General features: G+C 47.8%; 1 protein-coding gene, 1 long non-coding RNA gene and 1 other non-coding gene across 4 annotated transcripts in view; 2 read left to right on the top strand and 1 right to left on the bottom strand.

Moving 5' to 3' along the window:
• Window positions 1–22,159, bottom strand: part of ZNF496 (zinc finger protein 496) — a 37,087-nt gene extending 14,928 nt beyond the window's left edge. The window contains exons 1-6 of one of the 2 annotated variants that reach the window (XM_028534379.2): window positions 22,056–22,159; window positions 21,626–21,851; window positions 19,950–20,046; window positions 19,180–19,606; window positions 18,668–18,851; window positions 15,298–15,371 (exon numbers count right to left, since the gene is read on the bottom strand). In XM_028534379.2, the coding sequence (XP_028390180.1) occupies window positions 15,298–15,371; window positions 18,668–18,851; window positions 19,180–19,569 (648 nt within the window). In that variant the 5' untranslated portion in view covers window positions 19,570–19,606; window positions 19,950–20,046; window positions 21,626–21,851; window positions 22,056–22,159. Of the gene's footprint in view, window positions 1–15,297; window positions 15,372–18,239; window positions 18,270–18,667; window positions 18,852–19,179; window positions 19,607–19,949; window positions 20,047–21,625; window positions 21,852–22,055 lie in introns of those variants that run through there. The other variant, XM_036032771.1, reaches the window with a different exon arrangement.
• On the top strand, window positions 13,143–13,270 carry LOC114515438. The gene has a single exon (XR_003686188.1). It is a non-coding gene; the product is annotated as a small nucleolar RNA SNORA33 (small nucleolar RNA).
• Window positions 22,160–22,294: 135 nt separating the features above from the next.
• On the top strand, window positions 22,295–24,770 carry LOC118502050. The gene is made up of 2 exons (XR_004904726.1): window positions 22,295–23,292; window positions 23,385–24,770. It is a non-coding gene; the product is annotated as an uncharacterized LOC118502050 (long non-coding RNA).
• Window positions 24,771–25,296: the final 526 nt, after the last annotated feature.

Raw genomic sequence — 25,296 nt, 5'->3', positions numbered from 1 at the left:
GCTGTAGATTCAATGCAATCCCGAGCAAAAACTTCAGGAAGATTCTAAAGTGTATATGGACAAGCAAAGCACTTAGAAGCAGCCCAAAGAATTTTAAAAGCTGGAGAACTCACAGTAACCAGCCTCAAAACACACTACCATTACAGTGATATTGGAGTAAAGAATAAAAACAAAGCTTAATTGAGGTTGGGCCCAAATTCCCAGACACGTGTGGACAACTGATTTTTGACAAGGGTGCTGAGGAATTCAAAAGGCAAAAGGAAATCTTGTCAGTGAATGGCAACAAACAAGCAAATCCAACACAGGGCCAGGGAAGAGAAAGGAACCCCATACCTTGTATCATACGCAAAAAATAACTTCTACAACCATAAACCTTCCAGGAAAAAATTCTTTGTGAACTTGAGGTAGACAAAGATTTGTTAGGACACAGAAAGCATAAATGATTAAACAAAATCAATAAACTGGACCTCATTAAAGTTAAAAATGTTTAATCTTTAAAAAAACATCATGAACACAATGAAAAGGTGAGCCACAGAATGGAAGAAAATATTCCCAGTACACACATCTGACACAGGACTTCTATCCACAATATACTTTTAAAAGCTCTTAAAATACAGTTAAGACAACCCAGTAAAAAGGCAAAGCATGTGGACACTTCCCAAACGACACATAAATGACCCACAGCAGACGGAAAGATGCTCAACTTCATTAGTCAACAGGGAATGCTAAATTAAACCGCAATTACATTATTTCCCCTCAATAACCAGAATGTGCTTTTGTAAAAAAAAATGACAACACCAAAGGGTGGTGAAGATATGGTGTGCCTGCGACACAGTGAGTGGTGAACACTATGCACAACGGCCACAGCCACATGCCGGCTGGCCCTACGACAGCCTCCACCGGAGTCCCCTACCTCTGAGATGAAAACATTCGTCCACAGAAAGACTTACATGTGAATATTCACAGGCACTTCATTCACAGCAGACAAAAATTACAGTGAAGCCAATACTTATCACCAGTCGGTCAGTGGGTAACCCACCTGTGACGGGGTTGTGCAGTAGAGTACTATTCAGCAATGAAAAGGAAGAAACCGCTGAAACACACAGAGAGAAGGATGCTTAAATCACTGGGCTGAGTAAGAGAAGCCTGACCCAAGATGTGGTGACCCACGTGACTCTATTTACATGAAACTCGGCAAGAGTGAAAATACTGAAGCAAAAAGGAGGTCAGTGTTGGCCTGGGCACGAGAGCCCGGCTTCACTGCAAGGGAAACAAGAGAAATTCGGGGTGTTGGGGATGCTCTGTATCTTGATTGGGGTACTGGTACTCAGTGTAGATACTTTTGAAAAACCCTCTACATTTTGCATTTAAACAGGTGAGTTATATATAACTCACAGTTCAAAATCTGTTCCAGTTCGAAAACTGTAGACACCATTTTCATTCATCATTTTGGTGAAGATTAAAAACAATGCCGCCCTGGCCAGGTAGGGTACAGCTGGGTACAGAGTTGTCCAGATAAGCCAAGGTTGTGGATTCAATGTCTGGTCTGGGCACATACATGAATCAACCAAAGAATGCATAAATATGTAAAACAACAGACTGACATCAGTCTGTCTTTCTCTCCCACCTGTCTTAAATCAATAAATAAAAATTGTTAATAAAATAAAACAATGTTGCCCTGGCTGGTGTGGCTCAGGGGACTGAGTGCCAGCCTGAGAATCAAAGGGTTGCCGGTTTGATTCCCAGTCAGGGCACATGCCTGGGTTTCGGGTCAGATCCCCAGTGCGGGGTGTGCAAGAGGCAACCACACATTAATGTTTCTCTCCCTGTTATTCCCTCCCTTCCCCTCTCTAAAAATAAATAAAACCTAACAAAAGGCAAAATGAAACAATGTTGACAGGAGCCGTATGGGGCACACTACCTCGATGCCACCCTGGGAAGGACACAACCAGCCTGGCACTCCTGCCGAAATGTGGGACCTGAACCTCAGTGAGTTAAACCTGACTGCAGTCCAGCCTTACTCTCCAGAGTTACTGGTGCCATAGCAAAAAGGGAAAGAAACCCAAGGAGGAAACACGGGAGCCAGGACAACAAAATGAGAGCACAGCCTGGAACGTATTGTTTAAATGTTGCATTTCCAGAGTGTGACAAACGCACAGTAAGTCCCCATTTAACGCTAACGATAGGTTCTTGTAAACGACTACTTTACGCAAAACAAATAAGGAAACCAATTTGATCAGAGGCTGACTGATATAAACTAGACCAAGTTCCTAAAGCATATTTCTAGTCACAAAAACATCACCAAAATTCTAAATGAAGACCCAAAACACTTCTCCCATTAAACCTTGAAATAAACGTGAGCTGACAGACATTTAAGATTAGTACGAACATGTAAGACAACTTTCCCACGTGCTGATTCCTCTTCAGGGTCGTGGGGGCAGGAGCCTTGCTGGGCGGCTCAGGGCACAGGCGGGACCTGGCCTGAACGGGGATGCCCTTCTGTTTCAGGCACTCACAGCCGCCCACACCCACACTCAGACCAAACGAGGGAGGCACACCAGTGGCCCTTGTGCATGTCTTTGGGACAAGGGAGGAAACTGGAGACCCCAGAGGAAGCCCACACAGACGTGGGGAGAACGGCCAACTTGACACAGACAGCAAGTGGCCCTGTCCCCAGCCAGGAAATGGCTTTTTCCCTCCTTAACGCTGTAATGAAAGGACACGAAAGCTATGTTATTCGAGAACCTGCTGTATTGTGGTTAAGTAAGCAACTGTCCTAGCTTTTAGAAAATATACCTCTGTCTTAATAGATAGTGGGGCACAAAGCCTGCACCTCACTCTCTAAAAATTCAGGAAAAAAAGGTGTGTAGGGACAGGAGGTGAGACAGATAGGGAAAGGGGGAGAGAACAAATATAGGGAAATTACAGTGAAGGTTATTTGGAAATCTCTGTACTAGTCTTGTTTTAAGAAATATTTTGTTTATTTACTTTTAGAGAGAGGGGAAGGGAGAGAAAAGAGGGAAACATCAATGTGTGGTAGCCTCTTGTGTGCCCTCTACTGGGGATGTGGTCTGCAACCCAGGCCTGTGCCCTGACTGGGAATAGAACCTGTGACCCTTTGGTTTCCAGGCTGGTGCTCAATCCACTGAGCCACACCAGACAGGGCTCTGTACTAGTTACTTGTAACTTCCCCAGGCTTGAAATAAATTCCAAAGAAAAAGTTAAAAATAAATAAGTAGAATATTTCAAAAATGTCTACTTGATAATTGAGAAACAATAAAGTGCAAAAAAAAAAAAAGTCTACAGTGTCAAAAGACAAAGCCAGCCCCATTTGCTATTGTGGTACCATTAGCCTAGCAGGCCTATGACCTTGTTAAACAATGTTTGTCTTCTAAGCTTGTCCCCAGGAAAGGGAACTGCTCGAAGCAAGAACAGAACTAATCGCTCCCTACAGCCACAGGAGGAAGATAACTTTGGAACTAACTGCAGCCTCGGAGTTATCCCAAGGGACAAAACAACAGCAACCACCCCCTCACATTTTTTAATCCAATTACAATCCAGTAAAAACTCAAAGCCCCCACCCCTCAATGCTGTTGTTATCTCTCCACACCATGTCCCTCTTTTTTCTTGGACAGTGAATAGAAACTTTATTCTCTACACATTTTTTCTCTTTGTGAACCTTTCATAGCCCACGTCACTGACGACCTCACCACAGTTGAAATTGGGAGTTTGAAACAGGGCTTTTCAAATTCTATGTACCTATGACTCACTTGGAAATATGGGCAAAAGTACACATTCTGTCTGTGTTGGTCTGGGGTGCAGCCTGAATGCTGCATTTGAAGGGGTCCCCACGTGGCTATGCTTCTAGGAAGAGACCTAGAAAAAGTCATCTCATCCTCCCTTCCTTGTCTGAATTTTCCTTTATCCAGGGATCCCAATCCCCATTCCTACCTGGAAGGGCAGACTGACCCTGGATTACCAGGCAGAACTGGAGACTCTCATTAACCCAGGTCAGCATAGCAAACTACTGAATAACCCTTATCTTCCATCAGTGCCCCAGGATATTTCCCTGCCCACAACTCTGCTCCTTGAGGCTCAAAATCCTTTTCCTTTGTCTTGTCATTTCTCCATGAAAATGGTGAATAATCTCTGACTGCTGTCTGGGACTTTCATTTCATTTGTGAGGCAGGTAAAATCAGTAGTTGTCTCCTGGGAGTCTCTCTTGTCAGTTTGCAGGGCGCTGGACTCTGAACCTAAGAAAGTAGAGAAAAGGAGGTTTTCCCCTCCTGGACAGTCCCCACCTTTCATAAGCAAAATATGAGAGGAATCTGGGCCTGGGCCTGCATGGGGTGGGCATCTGGCTCTGCAGAGTCCCAAGAAAAAGTAGGCAGCATGTGCTATCAAAAGAGATATAAGGTCTTTTTCCTGCTTTGACCCTTGGTGGTATCTGCAAAGACATAGGAGGAGGACACTCACAAACCAGTGGGAAGCCAGCCAGAGTGCCAGCGCAGGTGTCTGGGCAGCGGCCCTCCAGTTGCCCAACGACAGCCCACCAACAGCTCTGGACACCCAGCGAGCCACAGACACAATGGTGAGGCCCAGAAGACAGCACACTGGACATCTGCACATCTTCGGTGGTGACTGGGGATATGTAACATGCTTTTGCTTTCTAAATCTTGCCAGTTTTTACAATAGAATCTTCCAGTAAGGGAGGGTGTTTTTTGCTTCTTTGTATTCCAAATAGCTGATTTGATTCTTGGCTTTATCTACTCTACTGTTGATTCCCTGTAGATTATATTCTTCATTCCAGTTAGTGTAGCCTTCATTTCTGACTGGTTCTTTTTTAAGCTGTTGACATTCTCACTAAGTTTATTACATTACATACCTAAAACTAATGTAATATTCAATGAAAAAAAAAAAAAAAGAAATTTCTACAGGCACCCAAAACTTTCAGCAGCCACCACCCTTATCAGTTAGCAGTCATAAATATCTATGCCAAGATCCTCCACCAGCAAAAACACTATGTATGATTCACTGAAAGCTCAGATGATGGTTAGCAATTTTTAGCAATAAGGTATTTTTTTTATCCTCACACAAGTACATTTTTTCATTGCTTCTACGGGGGTTTGGGGGAGAGAGAAACATCAGTGTGAGAGAGAAACATCAACTGGTTGCCCTCAGGGTGTCTGTATGCACCCAGGCTTGAGATCAAACCTAGGTTTATGCCCTGACCAGGAATCAAACCGGCAACCTTTCAGTTACAGAACAATGCTCCAACAAACTGTGCTACACTGGCCAGGTGTAAAAATACATAAGGTATTTTTAAATTAATGTATGCACGACCACTGTTTTTTGTTGACAATTTCGTGGCACTTAATAGATCTTGGTATAGTGTAAACATAACTTATATGAACTGGGAAACCAAAAAAAGTATGACTCACTTCATTGGGATGTTTGCTTCATGGTGGTGGTCTGGAACAGAACCACAAAAATCTCTGAGGCTGCCTGGACGAAACAAAGGGCTCGGGGCATGCTCAACAGCAGAATGGACGGGAGAGAGAAAAGGACCAGCCAACTGAAAGACAGGAAGGGAAACTGTCCAATCTAACAACAGAGAGAACACGGATGGAACCTTAAACAAAGAGCCTGAGGTACACCTGACACTGCAATAAAAGAGTAAAATCGTGTAAGGAGAATCCTGGAAGGAAAGAGCAGGTGGGCTGGAAAAGCACCCAAAGAAAAAATGGCTCAAGTCTTCATAATTCAAGAAAGAGACATAAAGCCACAGATTCAAGGAGAGTAAAACCCAAGCCAATAATCCAAAGAAATTCATGCCAAGGTGCATCATAATAAACTTCTGAAAACTAAAACCAGAAGAAAAACATCTTAAAGATAACACCCATCTTCCCTGCAGGAGGAAAGGAAATTCAGAAGAATCCTATCTCTGGCTGCCAGCTTCCAACGCCACCTTAGGAGGAAACAGCCCTCAGAGGCGAACCAGGAGGGAGACTTCTCAGATGAGTCCAGATAAGTCCAGGACCGAGCATCACCAGGCCAGCAGCGTGCTTCTCCTAAAGGTGAGGTAGAAGGGGATGCGCTACACAGAAAGGAAACAAGGACAGGACAAAGGACAAAGCATTCAGACTCGACACCTATTCAAGATGAGGGTGCTGGAGGCCCCACAGACTCTGCAGACACTTCTCCCCCAAAGAGTTTAAGTCGGGCCTTCCTTGCCCATATAAGTCATCACCAGAAATACCTGAGTTTGAGCCCCCAGATTGAGGAGGGAGACAGCATAGGAAGAACTCTGAGACTGCAATACTGTTACTGGCCAGCATTTAGCACCCTGATTGCCAGGAAATGCCTTTTACCAATTAGGTAGAATAAATAGTACACTGAGGCAGAGAGGAGGAAGGAGACAAGTCTCACACGCTAACTCATTAGTCCTGAGACTAGTCTGATAATATTGCCAGGTGTTCTAACATCACAAGAAACATTATGCTACCAAGAAACAAGGGAAGTCCTTGAAATTCTATGTAGCATTTCCACTATCTGGGAAAGAAAGCCTTGAAACTGTGTTTTCATCCCAAGGCCTGGATGTGGGAGAGGGTCCCCAGTGTCCAAAGCAGGAGCCCATAAAACAACTTTGGTTAATTGCCTACCTCTGGTCACTATCTGTTTTATGAGGGAGTCCCTGATGCTTATAGAAAGAGCCCGTAAATAACTTTGGAAAGTGCCCCAATTTTAATTAACTGCCTCCTGTCACGTATTTGTTTTACAACGAGATGACCAAATTGGGTCTGGAGCAAGATAAGGATTTGGGCTGACAGACCCCCACATATCCCTCAGTTTGGGTAGTCACATTTCCCCAGGAAAGCTGGTGCCACATTTACCTGTTAATCAATATGTAACTTTCCCCTCCTATCCCACCAACTATGTAAGTCCTGAGAACAAAGGACTGACTGACTCTCTCTCTCTCTCTCTCTTGCCTCTGGCCACCTGGTCTCAGACTGCCCAGGGGCTTGCCACCCTGGTCTTCAGCCTCTCTTGCTTTTCTCACCCTGCTTTGCTCTGAAACTTTTTCTTTTACCCCCTACTCTACCCAGTCATGTTCTCTTCCATGGGAACAGGCCACTAATAAACAGATTACATACTACTAGATTTGCTGATATGTAATTCTTTACATGAGCCAGCAAGAAGAACCAGGTCTCTCTTGTCAACAAGAGGGTGATGATCTTCTCATCACTGAACACTGCTCTTCTCTTGGTCCCGCAACACGCTCCTCTCCGAAGCTCTGGCTCCTAGCTGACAAGGTCACACCTTCCTCATTCTACCTTTGTCTGGACCCTCTGGCTCTATCGGTTTCCTGTGCATATGCATGTAATAAATTTGGTTATTTCCTCTTGTTAACCTGTCTCATGTACATTTAACTAGCAGACCAGCCAAAAGAACCTAGAACCACAGAGGAAAATTCCCACCACCCTCTCACAATAAAAGAAGGAAACGTAAGAAAGGAAGATTGGTAAGCCAAAATACGGGTAAATGCAATAGGCTTTCCTTCTCCTTTTAAGTTTCTAAGGCTTGACAGTTAAAGCAAAATTGTAACACTGGGATGTGCTTCTAAATGCAACAAAGGAACTCTTTAAATCAATTGTGCTAGAAAAGGGGAAGAGTGAAGAGAAGTTGAGGGTGTAGTAAGTTACTCTGTATATAATGCAATACCAAGATAATCTCTGAAAATGCTATATTGACAAAAATCCTTTGGCTGACAAACATTAGTCAGGTTCCTGAACCTGCTCCTGGGCCCAACTGTGTGCCTCCTTGTAAGAACCCCACCCCCCATATCTGATCACCCCGGCTTCTGAACATCCTAGATATCTGAACAGGTGCTTCATGCAGCCCCACAGGTGCTGTCTGATCACCTGGCCTGTCTTTAGCAAGAATCCTGCTAGGTCAGTTTAGCCAGAATGCCCACTGTGACCCAGTGATTTGTAATTTGTATTTGGACCCGTATTCTGGCACAGATCTCCTAAAACCCTAGAATTTTTAAGTGATAAGACCAACAAAGGTCCTTAGTTATGTTAATGAGGTGACTTTGAACCACACCTAAGGATGGGGGCTGGTTGCCAGGGGAACCAGCCAGCGATTAGAGGTTTGAAACTCTCAGTCCCAGCCCTCCCCCAACCTCCACAGTGGGAAGAGAGGCTGGAAGTTGAGTCAACAGCTGCTAGCCAATGATTTAATCAATCATAACAATAATAAGGCCTCAATAAACACCCAAACAGACAGGGTTCAGACACCTTCTGGGTTGGTGCACACGTGGAGATGCAGGGAGGGTGGTGGCCTCGGAGTCCAGGGAAGCCAACCCTTCCCCACACCTTGCCATGTGCATCTGTCTGTTCCTGAGCTACATTCTTTTATAATGAAACAGTGATCTAGTGAGTAAAATGTTCCTGAGTACTGCGAGCCACTCGAGCAAGTTAATCAAACCCAAGGAGGGGTTTGTGGGAACCTCGGATTGAGAGCCAGTCAGTAGAAGTACAGGTGACACACCTTGGCTTGTGCCTGGTGTCCAGAGTGGGAGAGGTGGGCGTGCACTCTTGAAGGGTTGAGCCCTTTGCCTCTGGAATCCATGCTATCTTTGAGAGTGTTTGTGGATGTGGGGGAAGCCCCTCCATATTAGAAACTGGGTCTCAGACCATCCAAAAGTCCCCCTTAACCCTGATGTGTCCTCTTAGTAATCTTCCATCCACTGATCCCCAACCCTGCTCCATGGCTACAAATCCCCTCTTACCCACACTGTTTGGAGCTGAGCCAAACCTCTGTCCCCTACTGTGAAACCCCACTGCCGTGATTTTACACCTACCACCATGGTCCTGGATAACGTCTGCCTTACCACCCTTAAACAAGTATCACTAAATATGTTTTCTTTAACAATATAAAGAAATACACTCAATAATACACTAGGTAAATCAAAATGGAGTTCTGAAAAATGTTCAAGTAACCCATAAGAAGGCAAAAACAAGAAAACAGGCAAAAACCAGAACGGGGAAAGACATATTTAGGCCCTCATATGTCAATACTTACGTTAAAATACAAATGGCCCAAATACACCAGTGAAAACACAGCAACTGGTAGTGAATTAGAAAACGTGACTCAGCTACATGAAGGCCTGGAAGACTGCAGGTGCGGGTCCAGACCTCGGCAATGAAGCAGACGTCACAATGAAGCAAGTCATACAATCTTCTTGGCCTCCCAGAGCATATACAAGTTATGTTTACACTGCACTGTACTCTATTCAGTGTGCAACAGCACTGTCCAAAAAACAACCATCACCTGGGCCCTGAGTGAGGGACAATGTTTTTGCTGGTGGAAGGTATCACACCTCAATGTTGATGAAAACACAGTGTTTGCAAAAGGCAGTAAAATGAGGTCTGCCCATATGGGCTATTTAAATAAAACTCACTTCAAATAAATAAATAAATAGCTAAAATGAATGAAACTCACTTCAAAAACAAATGATGTAGGCAGGTTGGATGTAGACACATGGGAGTACATATTATGCAATCATTAATCAAAAGGAAAAGAAGTAGCTGTATTAATAACAGGTAGACTGTAGCACAAAGAAAATGATAAGAGACATTAATAATAATAAACAGGTCCACCCCCCAAGAAGGCATTCCTAAATATGCATGTAAACATGTGAACAGCAATTCTAATGCATGTGCACCAAACAGAGAGTTACACAGGCAGAAATGGATAGATCTTAAAGAATCATTGCACTTGGAGACATCAACATCCCTCCCTCAGAAACTGGAAGGACAGTCAACTACCCAGAAAACCAGCAAGGATACAGAACTTAATAGCACCATCAACCAACAGGCTCTAATCAACATTTATGGAACAGTCAACAAGAACAGAATATATGTTCCATTCAAATACCAACATAATATACAAGCAAGACCACAGGTTGGGCCATTGAGGTCCCAGGAGAAGAAACCCCCCCAAAATCAGAAAAAAGTGATAGTGTGTTCTGTGATTACAATGGAATCAAACTACAAATCAATAACAGAAAGCTTCCCAGATCCCAGAAAGGGTGGCTCAGTTGGCTGGGCAGTATTCCGCAAAGCAAAAAGGCCACTGGTTTGATTCCCAGTCAGGGAACCTATCTGGGACAGTCCCCAGTGGGGTGTGTGCAAGAAGAAATCAATGCTTCTCTCCTCCTCCTCTCTCTCTCTCCCCCTTCCCCTCTCTCTAAAATAAAATAAATAAAATCTTTAAAAAAATAGAAATCTAAGAGGAAAATCTACAAGCCTTGGAAATTAAACTACATACTTCTAAATATCCCTTGGGTCAAAGAAGGCTCATGAGAAATACAAAATATACTGAAATGAATGAAAATAAAAGCATCATGTTACAATTTGTGGGCCATAACTAAAGTAGTGCTAAGATGGACGTTTATAGTGCTAAAAGGCCTGCATTAGAAATGCTCACACCAGAAAGAAGTCCCAAATCAACAATGTAAACTCCTACCCCTGGAACCTAGAAAGGGAGAGATAAAACCTAAAGCCCACAGGATGAAAAAAAAATAATAAAGATGCAATGAAAAAAATCAATAAAATTGTAAAAATAAAAAGAGTAGGAAAAAATCAGTGAAACAATGAGCTGGTTCTTTGGGAAAGATCAGTAAAACTGACACCTCCAGCAAGATTGACAAGGGAAAGAGAGGGCGCATCTCCAACACCAGGGATAGAGCAGGGGCCTCGACAGACCCTGCTGAGGTTGAGATGGTGAAGGAATGCCATGAACAAACCGCTCCACATGCATAAATCTGACAACTTAAGATGAGAAGAGCCAATCCCTTGGAAAACACAAACCACCACAGCTCATCCACTATGAAGCAGGTAGTGGGAAACACCCCATTACCAGTAAGGATGTGGAACCTATAATTGAAATACCACTTCTGCTATGCCCCCTCTAAGTCTTCAAGGTCATGTGGTTTCACTAGAGAATTCTACCAAATGTTGAAAGAGTTAACGCTAATTCTGCACAATCTCTTTTAGAAAATTGTGGGGGCATTAGGGCACTTTCAAACTCACCTTGTAAAGCTAGTAATACCCTGACACCAATACCAGGCAAAGGTGGTAAAGAAAAACAAAGACTAATATCCCTCCTGAATAGATGCAGAAAGCCTTAACCAAGTAACAGCAAACAAAACCCAGCAATACATAAAGAGATTTTATACCATGACAATAAGGGTTTGACTCCCAGGGATGCAAGGCTGGATTAGAATTTTAAAATCTCCGTCAACATCATCTACCATATTAACAGCCTAAGGAAAATTCACATGCTCACCCTGAACAGAAGCAGAAAGACTCTGACAAAACTCAGCACCCCTATACAATAAAAACTCTCAGAAATTCCTCACCTTGACAGAGAGAATTTACAAAAACCAACCTGGTTGGTGTGGCTTAGTGGATTGAGCGCCAGCCTGCAAACCAAAGGCTTGCTGTTTCGATTCCCACTCAGGGCACATGCCTAGGTTGCATGCCAGGTCCCCAGTAGGGGGCGCATGAGAGGCAACCACACACTGATGTTTCTCTCCCTCTCGTTCTCCCTCCCTTCCCCTCTCTCTAGAAATAAATAAATAAAATCTTTTAAAACCCCCTAGAAACTCTATTTCTTAAACAAACAAACAAACAAATGAAAAATAAAAAACCTTACAGCTAACAGCATACTTATGGTAAAAGATGGACACTCTCTAAAACTGGAAACAAGGCAGGGATGCCCCCTTGGACCACTGCTGCTCAACACTGTGCTGGACATTCTAGCCAAAGAGATGAGGCAAGAAAGAGAAATAAAGATATACACATTGGAGAGAAATAAAACTGTCCTTATTTGCAGACGACATGATTGTCTACATAGAAGACCCAGGACTTTACTTAAAAAGAAACAAATGCACAAAAAACCCTTTCTTAAACTGATATGTAAACCCAGCAAGGTCACAGAATATAAAATAAACATACAAAAATCTGTTGTGTGTCTTATACTACAGATTATGTTACTGTCAACAAAACTAAAAACATAATACCATTTGCAACTGCTCAGAAAAATAAAGAACATAGGTATAAATCTCACAAAAAAATTACAGAACTTATACACTGAGAACCATGGAGCAGCAATGACAGTCAGAGAAGGAAGGTGGATGGGAGGTGTGGGGCATTTACAGATCACAAGACTCAGACAGTGAGTGACAACATTGACGCTCCCAAAACTGACACACAACCTGACAAAACTCTTACCCACAGTCTCGGTGGGACTTTGTGCATATGTGGGCAAGGTTATTCTAAACTGGATACAGAAAGACAAAGAGACAAAAATAGCTAAAGTAATTTTGAAAAATAAAATAAGAGGCAGGTTCTACCCAACTTCAAAACTGACATGTAGAAATGTGTACTCTTAGTGGAGAGAAAGACAAATACATCAAATGAAGCAAAACAGAGAACCCAAGAATGACTCACACAAATGCACTTAACTGGGTTTTAACAACAGAGCAGAGCTTTTCAGGTGCCAGAACAACTGGACATCCACTAGCAAAAACCAAAAACCAAAAACCAAAACCAAAACAAAACAGAACAATCTGTGACTTAATTCTCCACCTTATACAAAAACTACAGATCATAGATTATAGACTTAAATGTATCCTGCATCTAAATGTAAAATGTATAACTAAAGCAAAAAACATAGGAGGAAAAAAATCTTGGGGATCAAAACAAGGCAGAGTCCTCAGACTTTACACCAGAAGCATGATCCTTAAAGGGAAAAACTGACAAATTGGGCTTAATCCAAATTAAAAACTTTGGCTCTGCTAAAGACCCCATACAGGCTGTGATGAGAGGAAATGTTTGCAGAACATACATCCAACAAAGAACAAATATGTAGAGTATATATTGAGTTCTCAAAACTCAACAGTAACAAAAGTAAATGGCTCAATTAGAATGTGGGCAAATGTCATGCGGATAGAGACAGCAGACAAGCACAGGAAAAGATAACAAACTTCATTGGCCATACAGAAATGCAGTCTAAATCCTAAGGACATATCACTGTGTATCCATTGGAATGGCTAAAATGAAAAACAGCAAAAGCCAACCAGTAAGTCTGCTCACCTGAGTGGGTTTCTGCAGAAATTTAGAGAGCTGCCACGAGGAAGGCCATGTTATAAGCCTTAAAGACACTGAAGTCATTAAGGCCCCTGAAAATCGCTTAAAGAAAAAAATTAAAAATATAATACAAAGCAGCAACACCACCACATGCTGGTGAGGATGTGGAGAATGTAGTGGGAATGTAAAATGGTACAGTCACTCTGGGAAGAAGATACCAGACAACCCAACAATTGCATAGTGCCCCAAACTGGAAACAGCCTGGGTCTCCTTTAGCAGGGAAGTGGTTCAGCAAAACCTTGGTCCATCCATACCATGGGTTCTTCCTCAGCAATAAAAACAGAAGGGACTACTGACACATGCAAAACAGTGGTCAAAGCACCACAGAAATATGCTAATTGAAAACAGCCTACCTCCCACCTAGTTAATGTTCTTGAAACACTAACACTATCAGATGGATAACACATCAGTGGTTACCAGAGACCAATGAAGCAGTGGGTGTGGTTGTAAAAGGCAATAGGAAAGGTCCTTCTGAAAGCAAACATTCCGTATCCTGTGTATTAATGTGCTGTGACCCTGTATTGTATTTCTACAAGACTTTACCACTCAGTGTAAAGAGTACAAAGAGTCTATTATTTCTTACAACTGTAAGTGAATCTGCAATTACCAAATAAACAAACAAACTTTAAATGCACCTGTGTTCAAAGCAGCATCATTAACAGTAGCCAGAAGATGCAAGCCACCCAAGTGTCCATTAAAGCATGAATGGATAAACACAGTGGCTTATACACATACCATGGAACATCACCCAAGCCTTAATGAGGAAGGAATTTCTGACACACGCTACGCTATGGGTGAACCTAGAGGACAATACACTGAGGGAAACTGGCCAGACACAAAAGGACACATGCTGTGTCATTCCACTTATGCACGCTCCCCAGAGTGAGGGGATGGTGGGCGCCAGAGCCGGCGGTGTTGGGGACATGGGGAATGACTACCAAATGGCTGAGGAGTTTCAGCTTGGAGAGGTGAAAAAACTAGGGAGATTGGCTGCACAATAATGGGAATATGCCTAAGATCACTGAACACTTAAAAACAGTACTGTACATTAAGAATGGCTAGGATTGTAAATTTTGTTATATGTATTTTACAACTAAAAGTAAAAAGTTAAAAAGACCTTAAACAATAAGACCTTTGGGATGCTGATTCTTAATGCATGGGAAGGAACACTCTTAAGTGAGGATTAAACAGTACTGACTCATCAAAATTTGCATCCTCAGCACACTGCAGCATCTACAGGGACTGGGAATCTGAAGGTGAGCACCAAAGCTCCATAGGTACTAAATTTACAGCATCCCCTTGCGAGGCATACTAGCCAAAATAACCATTTTCAATAAAAATAGTTCTACCTCCTTTGGATAGTTTGACTTACCAGCTCAGGCAGCTCAGAACAGATACTAGGACACATGCCTTGCTTACTGGGATAGCTCCCAAGGTGAGGACATCCCACCCCACATGCTGGCTTATTCCTTCCCACCTGGAGCCCACCCATCCCAGGTTTAAAGTCCTGTCAAATGCACTGTGTGGAGAACACACTGCACAGACTGTCCTGCAGCTAGTCTTCCACCTGCAGAGAACAGTGGCAACAGGGTGCGCCCCAACCCGATGGCACCCACACTCTCACAACTGCACCTCATGGCAGCTAATGGGATTTGTTCGGGAGAACGGTGAAGGCGGTGCAGTCAGAAACCCCCAGGCAGGAGCTGGGATGGAAGGAGTGAGTGAGGACACCTGAAGACCAAGCCCAGCTCCCACCTGGGGAGGACACCCGGGAACGGAGGCCTTACCTCTGTAAGGGGAGGGGAAATTCCCTAACACCCCTCCACATGGCTATGTAATGGTACCGAAGAAATCTGCCTTCCCTCCCCTTTTTCAATTCAGGGAACACCAAAGCCTCAAAGAGAGCAGCCCAGACTCTGGGGCAGGAGGAGAGATGGACTCATGTAAACCTGGGTGGGTCCCCTCAGTTTTTCTAGGATGGGGCTGAACAGCCTCTGTGGCAGACACAGACCTGCCAGGGTCCTCCTGTAACTGACAGAGGCAAAGGGGGTTTTCAAAGCTCCTGCAGGTCACTCACCAGGGGCAGCTGGAGGGCAGTCACCTGCTGTGCATCCCTCAAGGTTGGGTCCTGGAGGGATGAGTCTTGTGGAACTGAAAGAGATGAGAAAAGCTTATCTCATAACCCCAGGCCTCTTTCCTCATCTGCAAAGGGAGGATTCCAAGATAATACACAGAAAAAGTTTTGGGCAAACCACAAGACCTGTTCCTTTGCTTTCAGAGACAATGATGGGGACTTTTAACAGGGAATTCCTGAGCTCCAGTTGGCCCTGCCACCAAGTTGGGAATGCAACGTCCACAGGTGCAGGGAGCTCAACCTCATGATCCAAAATCAGGAAAAAATAAAGCTGAGAGCTCTGAGTACCAGTAAGAGCTGCTGGCAGTGCGGATTACTGTGGGGCTCCAGGGCCAGATAAACACATACACGTTACAGTTACCAAATATAAACTTCGGAACAAACACCTGTCGCAGTGCCCTGACCACCATCACTAGAAGGTGTAGAGTGCAGCCCTGGGACACCTCCCTTGGCCCACCCTAGGGCCTGGGTGGGGGTGCTATTCCAACAGAGCTTCTCTCTAACTGGCAACCCCACCTGGTTCAGGCTTCTGTGAACAGTGAGCCTCATACCTCACCCAGGGTGCAGCCATGTGAAAAGATCTTTCAAAAGGTTGTCCTTTCACAGGAAAGCTGCGCCATTGTGTTCTAGTCTCCTGAAGGCTGACTCCACGTCAACACATTCAATCAGTGTCAAGGCTGACACAAAAGCCAGTGCCCCTCACCTTTCAGACCCAGGCTGCAGCAGGGACAGGTATAGCTCTTTAGAACAAAGGCCCAGAACAGGGGACAGCTCAGCTGGCAGTGACACTGGGGGTCCCTGAGAGAGGAAGCCCACCCACCCCCTACCCGGGAAGCTTGGCAGGGAGGGCAAGGATGTGAGGCATGATTTTCTTCTGCTCTCACACCTGCCACCTTCTGGGGTGATGACAGCTCCACCCCACCTTTCCCATGAGACATGAATACATACTTTTGCAAATTGCTGTGGAAACTTTTTAGCCTCTAAACAAAATCTAGCTTCTTAGAAAGACTTTCAAGATTAGGAACTACATGGCTTTTATTTTTTTTTTTTTACTGGAGGCTCAGCCCAGTGACTCACCAGGTCTCCTCTGGCTCAGGGAAAATGCAGCCGAGCTGCTTGACTGGCCGCCCATCAGTGGTAACTGGCTTGTCTCCCAACTTCCCCATGAAGTACCAGCTTAGGCTGGGGAGCCCCTCCTGGGGGCATTCCTGCCCCCACAACCTGCACAGCCCAGGCTGCCTGTACATGCAGAGTTTATTTGGACTGACGGTGCTTGCCTTATGCCTGTCATTACAGGCTGAACTGTGTCCCCACCAAATTTATATGCGGGAGTCCCGATCTCTAGGATGTCAAACTGTGACTATATTTGGAGATGTTGGTTTTTCAAGAGGTAATTAAATTAATGTAACATCTTAAGGATGGACCCTAACCCTACTTGACTGGTGTCCTTGTAAGAGACCTGGACACACACAGAGGGACACAGAGAGATGATGGCCATCCACACACCAAGGAGAGAGGCCTCCAAGGAACCAGGCCTGCCCACACCTGGATCTGACTTCTAGCCTCCACAAATGGAAGAAAATAAACGTCTGGTGTCTGAGCCACCTTGCCTGTGGGACTTGGTTTGGAAATTCCCAGAAAACTAATACAGCCATCTGGACTTTAAATGAGAGGCTGAAGAGTTTGATTTATACAGGACTCAAGGGTTTCACCCACAGAGAAATTTAACGTTTCTTTTTAATTTTTTTAATTGAAATACTTATTGCAATGCCAAGGACAAGTTCTGTGATTTGCAAGAGTACTCTCCTGGACGCCCCCTCCTTTGCATGTTATCTATAGTACTGGGTTGACCAAAAAGTTTGTGAAGCTATCCTATTGGCCCACACTTAAAAAACTTATCAAAATGGGTAAATTTTTGTGTAGCTATCTTCAATTTAATATTGAAGATGGAAGAAAATATGCAACATTTTCGGCATGTTATACTTTATTATTTTAAGGAAAATAAAAATGCAATTGAAGTGCAGAAAGAGATTTGGGCAATGTACAGAGGTGTTGTGACTCATTGAATGTGTCAAAAGTGGTTTGTGGCCCTGGCTGGTATGGCTCAGTGGTTGAATGCCGGCCTGAGAATCAAGGGTCGCAGGTTCAATTCCCAGTCTAGGGTACATGCCTGCATTGCAGGACAGGTCTGCAGTAGGGGGTACATGAGAGGTACCCACATGTTGATGTTTCCTTCTCTAAAAAATAAAATAAATAAAACCTTTTTTAAAAAGGTGATTTGAGAAGTTTTGTGCTGGAGATTTCTTGCCAGACAATGCTTCATGGTTGGACAGACCAGTTGAAGTTGATAGTGATCAAACTGAGACATTAATTGAGAACAATGAACATCACACCATGTGGGAGACAGCTGATATACTTGAAATATCCAAATCAATATAGTTATTGGTGAAAATGAAAAGTGTGTCCTTTTTATGGAAAAACCATAGGGACAAATTTTTGGCCAACCCAATACAATGTGGAAAGCCTGCCCTAAGTAACCCCTGTACCCCATACAGGTCACTCACTCAACCTGAGGGCAGCACAACTTCCTGTGGGGATGACATCAACTCAAAATCATGATTGGCTCAGGCCCCCAGCTCTGCATTTTATGGATATATTCCTTTAATCCTTAAGAAATCCAATACGGGCAATGATTGCCTCCTTTGGATGTACCAGGAAACTGAGGCTTGCAGAATTCGGAAGCATGCCCCGGGTACAGCAAGGGGATTCAAAGTCAAGTGTACCTGGGCCAAAGCCACCTACCTGCCTGCAGCCACCAGCATACTCTGTACAGATATTCAGAAATGTCCAGGTGACATTCAAGCCAGGAACCCTGAGATGCCTACCTGTTCTTTCTGAGGGTATTCCTGGATTTCCTGCAGCATAATAACATTCCTGAGGTCAGGAGTTGTTTAGCTGGTACAGATGGGTTCAGGGAGACAAGTGGAGATGGCTACACTTGGGTCCTGACATATGTGCCACTGGGACAGCCAGTGTCCAGCTGTCCCCAAAATGGCAAAGCTCAGAGATGTGCCCTCATAGGGAGAAGATAGTGCAGACTCAGGCACCCACTACGGCAGAGGTCCCTCTGGGTAGACTGGGTGCCAGGAAAAGAACAGACACTTCTGATTCAATTGCTCTAGGGAGGAACCTAGACCTGGAAAATGGTTTATGGCTCCTTAGGGGACAAGAGAAAACTACTCAGGTCAAGGGCCACCACCAAGACACAGGATGGGGCATGCAGGCTCCTCCCCCACACCCCCAGGCTCCCTACCTGGGTCCCCACTGAGTTGGCCTGGCAGTCTGCTCTGGAGCCCCGGGCCCTGGGGCAGAGCCACTGGCGGGGCTTCCTGGCTCTTTGCAACATGGCTCTGGGGCTCTGTTGGCAGCAGCTCCTGCTCTTGGTCCCGAGGACCATCGGTATCATCAATCACCACTGGGTCCTCGCAGTGCTTGAGCTGAAATCCCAGAGAGAGTGTCTCAGGACAGGTGGAGAGGGCATCAGCCAGCCAGGGCCAGTGGTCGACCATTGGAGGCTCAACCCAGGCCTTGGACAGGGCTTTAAAAAGGGGATGGCTTATTTTCCCCCTAATTAGAGCCTTTAGAGAACATAACCTGCTGTACTGAGACACCAACACTTCTATGGGCCCAACCAAAGCATGGAGTTCCAGACAGAATTCCTCAGCCCTGCAAGGGAGTGCGTGGCCCCATCTCCACTGATGCCCAGCTGCTCTCCCCCTCACTCCTCCCAGCCTCTGGCCAGCCCAGAGCAGCCGCTCTGCTCACCCACTGCCAGGGTCTCCCCGGCTCCCGCTCCAGTGCCTCCACAGCAGCCACAGCCTGCTCTCCACTCTCGGGCTCCTGGGCACGCACCCAGCCCTGTATCTCGCGGGGCAGAATGGCCAGAAACTGTTCCAGCACCAGCAGCTCCAGGATCTGCTCCTTGCTGTGTCGCTCGGGCCGAAGCCAGCCTCGGCACAGGTCCCAGAGGCGTTGCAGGGCCTCACGGGGGCCTGCTGCCTCCTGGTAGCGGAACCGGCGGAAGAGGCGTCGGGAGGATTCTGGGCTGGGAAGCTCGCCCTGGGGGCCAGGGCTCTCTCCCGGTGGGCTCCTCATTTTCCTGGGCTCCTCACTTTCCTTCGGAGCCAACACACGGGGGCACAGGGCTGTGGGCATGATGGGATTTGATGGGGGTCAGCAGCAGAAGACGACCCTATTTCCAAACAGAAATCACTGGCTTCAATGCTCTGGTCTCCTGCAGCAGATTTTGGGGGGTGGTGATGGGGAAAGCGAAAAGGCCCAGAGACCACCCTTGGGAGAAGCTCTTGGAACCTGTGAGAAGTGTCAGTATGGCTGGTCCTTGCATAAAGGGAGAGAGGGCACTACCACCCCCCAACAGCATCATTATGTGCTCCCCTAACTGGTCAAATGGACAAATAAGGCAGAGCGTCCAGGAGAAAAGCAGTGGTCTTGCAACATGACAATGGCATTCTGAGCATCCAGCACACTGACAGGGCTACATGCAGGAGCCAGAAGGAATTAAGACTCTAGGGTACCTTCAGTGTCCCGAGAGGGCTGAGCCAGGCAAGCTGCTATCTTGGGGCTTCTGAGCCAAAGTCACCGTCCTTGCCCTTGAGACCTTCACAACATGAGCTGGAAAGACAGAGAGGTGGGCAGGGAAGAGCCATGAGGGTGCATCCAGGATGGGAGATACACATGCTGGTGGCCAGGGCCAGCACTGGTGACAGACCTGCTGGACAGAGTGCCAAGGCAGCTCTGACATGGAGTCTGTCTGCCTTGGGAGACTGAGGGGGTGGGGTGGGGAGCAAACGGCTGAGAAGATACTCACACAAGAAATGGGGACAGTCAAAAAGTGACAGCCACATCCTGAGATTCTTGGAGAAAAGTAACACTGTGTATTTAAAAACACCAGCACTTCCAGATCAGCCCTCCCCAACTCACTAAGTTTAAGATACCTGACCTTGCCTCTACCACCTTCTCTACCCTTGCCATCTTTTTTTTAAAGATTTTATTTTTTAGAGAGAGGGGAAGGGACGGAGAAAGAGGGAGAAAAACATCAACATGCAAGAGAAACACTGATCAGTTGCATCTCGCACACCACCCACTGGGGACCTGGACTGCAACCCAGGCGTGTGCCCTGACTGGGAATTGAACCCAGAACCCTTTGGTTCACAAGTAGGTACTCAAGTCACTGAGCCACGCCAGCAGGGCATAATTAAACCATAATGAAGGCACCTGTACACACCAAAGAGCCCTCCCAAGGCAGGACAGAGGTGGGAGCCCCCATATGAGCACAGAGGGGGCTCAGGGTTCCTCCATCTCCCCAGTTCCAGTGAACACACAGAGGGAAACATCAGAGAGTAACAGTACTACTCACAGACTATGGGGCCCAGAGAAACCCCCCCCGCCCCCAGGCCTCTAAGACCACTGGGCACAGTCACTGGACCTCCACACCCAGACTGTATGAGACATCCCAGCTTAACCTTAACCGCCAACCGCTCAACGGCCCCAAGGATCCCATGTGGAATGAGGACCTCGCTGCTAGTTCACAGAAGAGCCACAAACCCATGGTATGGCAGTCAGAAAAACCCAGGCGCCAGACCGCTTTGCATTCCAAGGGAAAACAGTCTAGCAGAAAAGGACTGAAGGAGTCCGGCTGGGCCCGTCAGAGGGCCTCTTGTCTGCCTTCTTCAGGGCCGGCTCCTGCATCAGTAACCCAGTCTCGGCTTCATCACCCCAAAGGCCCTGAGCTCAGCCGCCACACAACTGCAGAAACTCTGGGGGCTCAGGTCTGCCTTATCCTAAGGGAGCCAGGCCCCACCCTCAGCGCTCTAGGTCCGGCGTCCGCTGAGAACCAGCCCTAACCAGACGGCGGTGTTCCTCTTTGTCAGCCGGACCCCAGGAGGAGGCTCAAGAGTAATGAATGCCTGATGAATGAACGAACGTGGGTCCCAGAGGATCCCCGCGGGGCGGGCGGGACGGGACGGGGCGGGGCGGGCTTCTAGGGGAAGGGACTGCACGCGATCAGCAGAAAAGAAAGGGGAGGGCATTTTAGGCCAAGGAAAGGCCGAGCTTTTCCTCGCTCCGCGTCTCCCGCTTCCCCTGCAGCGCGCGCCCACGCGCGCAGCGCGCACCACACACACACACACACACACACACACACACACACTCACGAGCGCGCCCCCAGTGTAGCCAGTTCCCGGCTCTTCACCTCACAGCCTGGAACTCCTTCCCTGCATCCAACTCAAACCGCTCCGGCCGCGGCGTTAGTCTCCGCAGCCGTTCTTCATCCTTCCCGGTCGGCCTCCCGGTGTCCTTCCCGAGGCGGGCTCTCTGCCGGGCCCGACTCCCTCCCTGGCCAACCAAGCCCCGTCTCCTGCTCATCCAGAAAACCACGGCTCCACTTAGAAGGGAAGAGTAGGAACAAATGCAGGCTCCTGAAAAACAATACTGATGTTGCTTTAACCAACCCCCCGCCCGCAGATCCACCGACGATCGGCTCCGGGATGGGGGGCGCGCGGGGCCAGGAGGCGCGCGCGATCGGGGGGGGGGGGGCGCGGGGCCGGGAGACCAGGGTCCTTGCGGCCGGAGGAGGGGGTGGAAGGGCGCTACGCGGGCCGCAGGAGCCCGGCCGAACTCACCACCGCAGCGCGTCCCCGTCGGAGGGCCCCGCAGGCTTGGCCGCCGCCGGAGCCCGCCGGACGCGGAGGAAAGAAAAGGCCGGACCCTCGGGCTCCCTCCCCTGGGACACTTCCTGCTCCGCTCTAGGACCGCGGAGGTCTCGGCGTCTCAGTGGTTCGCTCCCCGCCCCCCGGCCGAGGTGTGCGCCCGGGTGACATCCGACACCCCCAGCCCAGCCCGGCTCGCGCCCTGCCCCGCCCCTCTTCGCGCGCGTCCGGGTCTCGGTGCTGGTGGGTGAGTCTGCCCCGCCGCCTGGCCCGGCCTCCCCGTGGCCTGGGGCGCGTCTAGTAGGCTGGGGGCGGGGGCGTAGAGGGCACGGCGGTGGCCGAGGACACACTCGCTACCAGGACGCGCGATGCGGAGAGGTGTCGGGGCTATCCTTTCTGCTGTTCTCTGCACTCTTACGCCCCAGGGCTTGTGGTTGCCGGGAACTGCGGATCTCGGCCCGCGGCTGAAGGTTGGAAGGGGGAAAGGGAGCGGCTCCTTTTAGGAATCCCTTGTGAACCTCCCATGGCAGGCGCCACCACCCTGATGGCCAAAACCCATTCTAAGAGCCGGCTGCGGCCGCCGAAAAGACAAGAAGGGCGAGAGAAACGCAGACCCCCTCAGTCTGCCTCCGCTGCCTTGGGACGTCCGAGGTGTCAGCTTGCACTTGCTTGGGCGTAAACAGATTTGCGGAGTTTCAGTTTAAGGAAGGTTGCCCGCTGCACGGCCCTTCTGAGCATCAGGACAAGGCTGGGGAGTGCGCGGGGAGCCGGGTGCATCTCACTCTGAGCGGCTGGCGGGGAGCTCGGGGCTCTCCGGTTTCATCGAGTCAGAGGCGCAGGGGGAGGTTAGAGGCCATTGGAAGTGGCAAGCAGGAATTCGGGCCTCCCAAATTCCCCCAACACTACCCCATGCTGAATATAGCCCCTGAATCAAGAAGGGTCTTCCTGGGTCATCCTTAACCTTCCAGATTCCGGAGCTTGGGAGGAAGAGTGCCTCGGGTCCCTTGAGCAGGTCTGATTCCCTCCTACCCACGCCACTGCTCCATCGAGCCGCCCTGAAGTTAAACTCTCCCAGGGAACAGAAAGCACATAAGTCTCTGAGCACGGAGCACCGGAGGGTCACCGACCGGAAGACACCTCTGCTTTCAGTCAGACTGATTGAAGGGCAAGCAGAACAAACTAGTTCCCCCCAAAAAAATGGCCTGGCTAAGTGAGTTGGGACGGGGCGGGTGGGTCAAGACACCAGCCCTTTGCCCCGTGTGTCTTTTCATTCCATGGTCTGGTGCCTCTTTTTTCTTCAAGTTACCAATTACCACGCCTGGCTGGTGGAAGTTACTGGGAGCTGCATCTGTCAAATGCCTGGACTCTGACCTCAGCAGGAGATGGAGGAAGGCAAAGGAGTGAAGCTCTTTTCAGTGAACAGTGGTTGTTCATCAAATGGTCACCCAGGGATCTCACCTGGAACCTGTGGATACCAAAGGGAGCCACCCCCATCTGACTGCTGGGAACTCAGTGTTAACCCCTCCGTCCCCAGGAGCACTGGCCAGCACCATCGTGGCCATGTAGCCTGAGCAGAGACCCCCCCCCCCCCCCCCCCCCCCCCCCGGGAGGAACCAGGGACCAGTGACGTAGGCTTGAGCATAATTCCAGCCTGTGGCCCTTCTGTGAAGGTCCAGACTCTCTGCTGGAGCTCCCAGCCCTAAGACTGGCTGAGGAACCAGCAGTTGAGCATCGGGAACGTGTGCTCTTTGCTCTGCCCTACTGTGACCCTAAACCAGGTAACATGCAGAACCCAGAGATTGCTAGCACACAACATCAGGTCAGTCCCCATTGCCCTGCAAACTGTTAATCCATCTCAGCTCAGAACTTGCCTTTACTTTGCATTTGTCCTGTATTTCACTAAGCACCTGGGTTAAAGCCTGCCTTCTTAACTCCTCACCATATGATCTCAGGCCTACTTCACTTTTCTGCACCTCAGTTTCCTCATCCAGAAAACAGAGCCGATGCTGTTCACCTCATTGGGTGGGTATGGAATCCTTCATCATTCAACAAACATACCAAGAACCTCATAGGCTCTCTTAGTGCTAGGTGCTTTTCCACGTACTCAGAGTACATCTGTCAACACAACTAGCTTGTGGGGGAAAAGGGGAAGCAAGCAGTTAGTAAAACCAATACCATGATCTGCTAAGTTTGATCCATGCTGCAGAGGACAAGGAAAGTGGAGCAATGCCTGGTAACAGGATTAAAGAAGTTAGGGCAGGCTCCATTGCCACAGTGACATCTGGAATGAGGGAGCTGGTTAAGCTCCAGCTGGATAAGAACAGGGTCCCTAAGGAGAGGAAGGGTGGCACAGGGTCATGACCAGTGAACAAGGGGGTGGGGTGTCTGAACTGGTGGGGGACACTGGGAGCCATGGGAAGGTGCTTTCTTTAGTGCCAAGTGGGGCTGTGTTCGATGCCTACTGTGAAGCACCAGCAAAGAAGCTGTGCCCTAAGCCCACTGAAGGCCCACTGGGACCTGTGCAGGTCTTCGTTTTATATTACTGCTGCTGGCTGTGTATGTTTTTATAAAATGCTTGCTGTGTGTCACCGATTGTCCTATCCTTGGGGAGACCATAGTGGACAGAAGATCCTGGTCCCTGAGAGATGGAAGGAGAATCAGGAAATAATAAATGACTCTTCAGTATAATGCCATTGGTAACAGAATGTCAGGAGGAGCCTGCCACCGCTGTCAGGTGGAACCTCCACGAGGAAGTGGTATCTGAGGGCACAGCAGGCCACCGGCGGGCAAAGCAGAAGTGTGTGGGAAGGGAAGAGTGTTCCTGCAAAGGGAGCAGTATGGGCGAAGGCCCTGAAGCGGGAGCTTGATCCCCTTGGGGCGAGAGGGAGAGAGCGCAGTGGAATTCGATTGGGCGTGGCCTAACGGGACCATCCTTCTAACACGACCACCATTATTCATCATTCGGAACAGGTTGGAACAGAAGAAGTGGGTGCCACGTTGGGCAGCAGAAATGCACGCAGAAGATGGTGATCCCACAGTTGGCTGGCGGATTTCTCCTTCCTGTGCTGGGTGGCCTTAGAATGAGGAACAGCTGTGGCTTGGGCCTGAAGTGGGTCCAGACTTGGAAGCAGGTATCTGGGAGGGGTTGGGAGAAGATGGCGGTTTGTTTTTTTTGTTTGTTTGTCTCGCTGGGTCTGAGATGTCCCAAAGACAA

The sequence above is a fragment of the Phyllostomus discolor genome, chromosome 8 (genome assembly GCF_004126475.2).
Source record: "Phyllostomus discolor isolate MPI-MPIP mPhyDis1 chromosome 8, mPhyDis1.pri.v3, whole genome shotgun sequence".
NCBI classification, from domain to species: domain Eukaryota; kingdom Metazoa; phylum Chordata; class Mammalia; order Chiroptera; family Phyllostomidae; genus Phyllostomus; species Phyllostomus discolor.
Note: the sequence above shows the minus strand (reverse complement) of the source record. Positions and strands in the feature narration are given on the sequence as shown.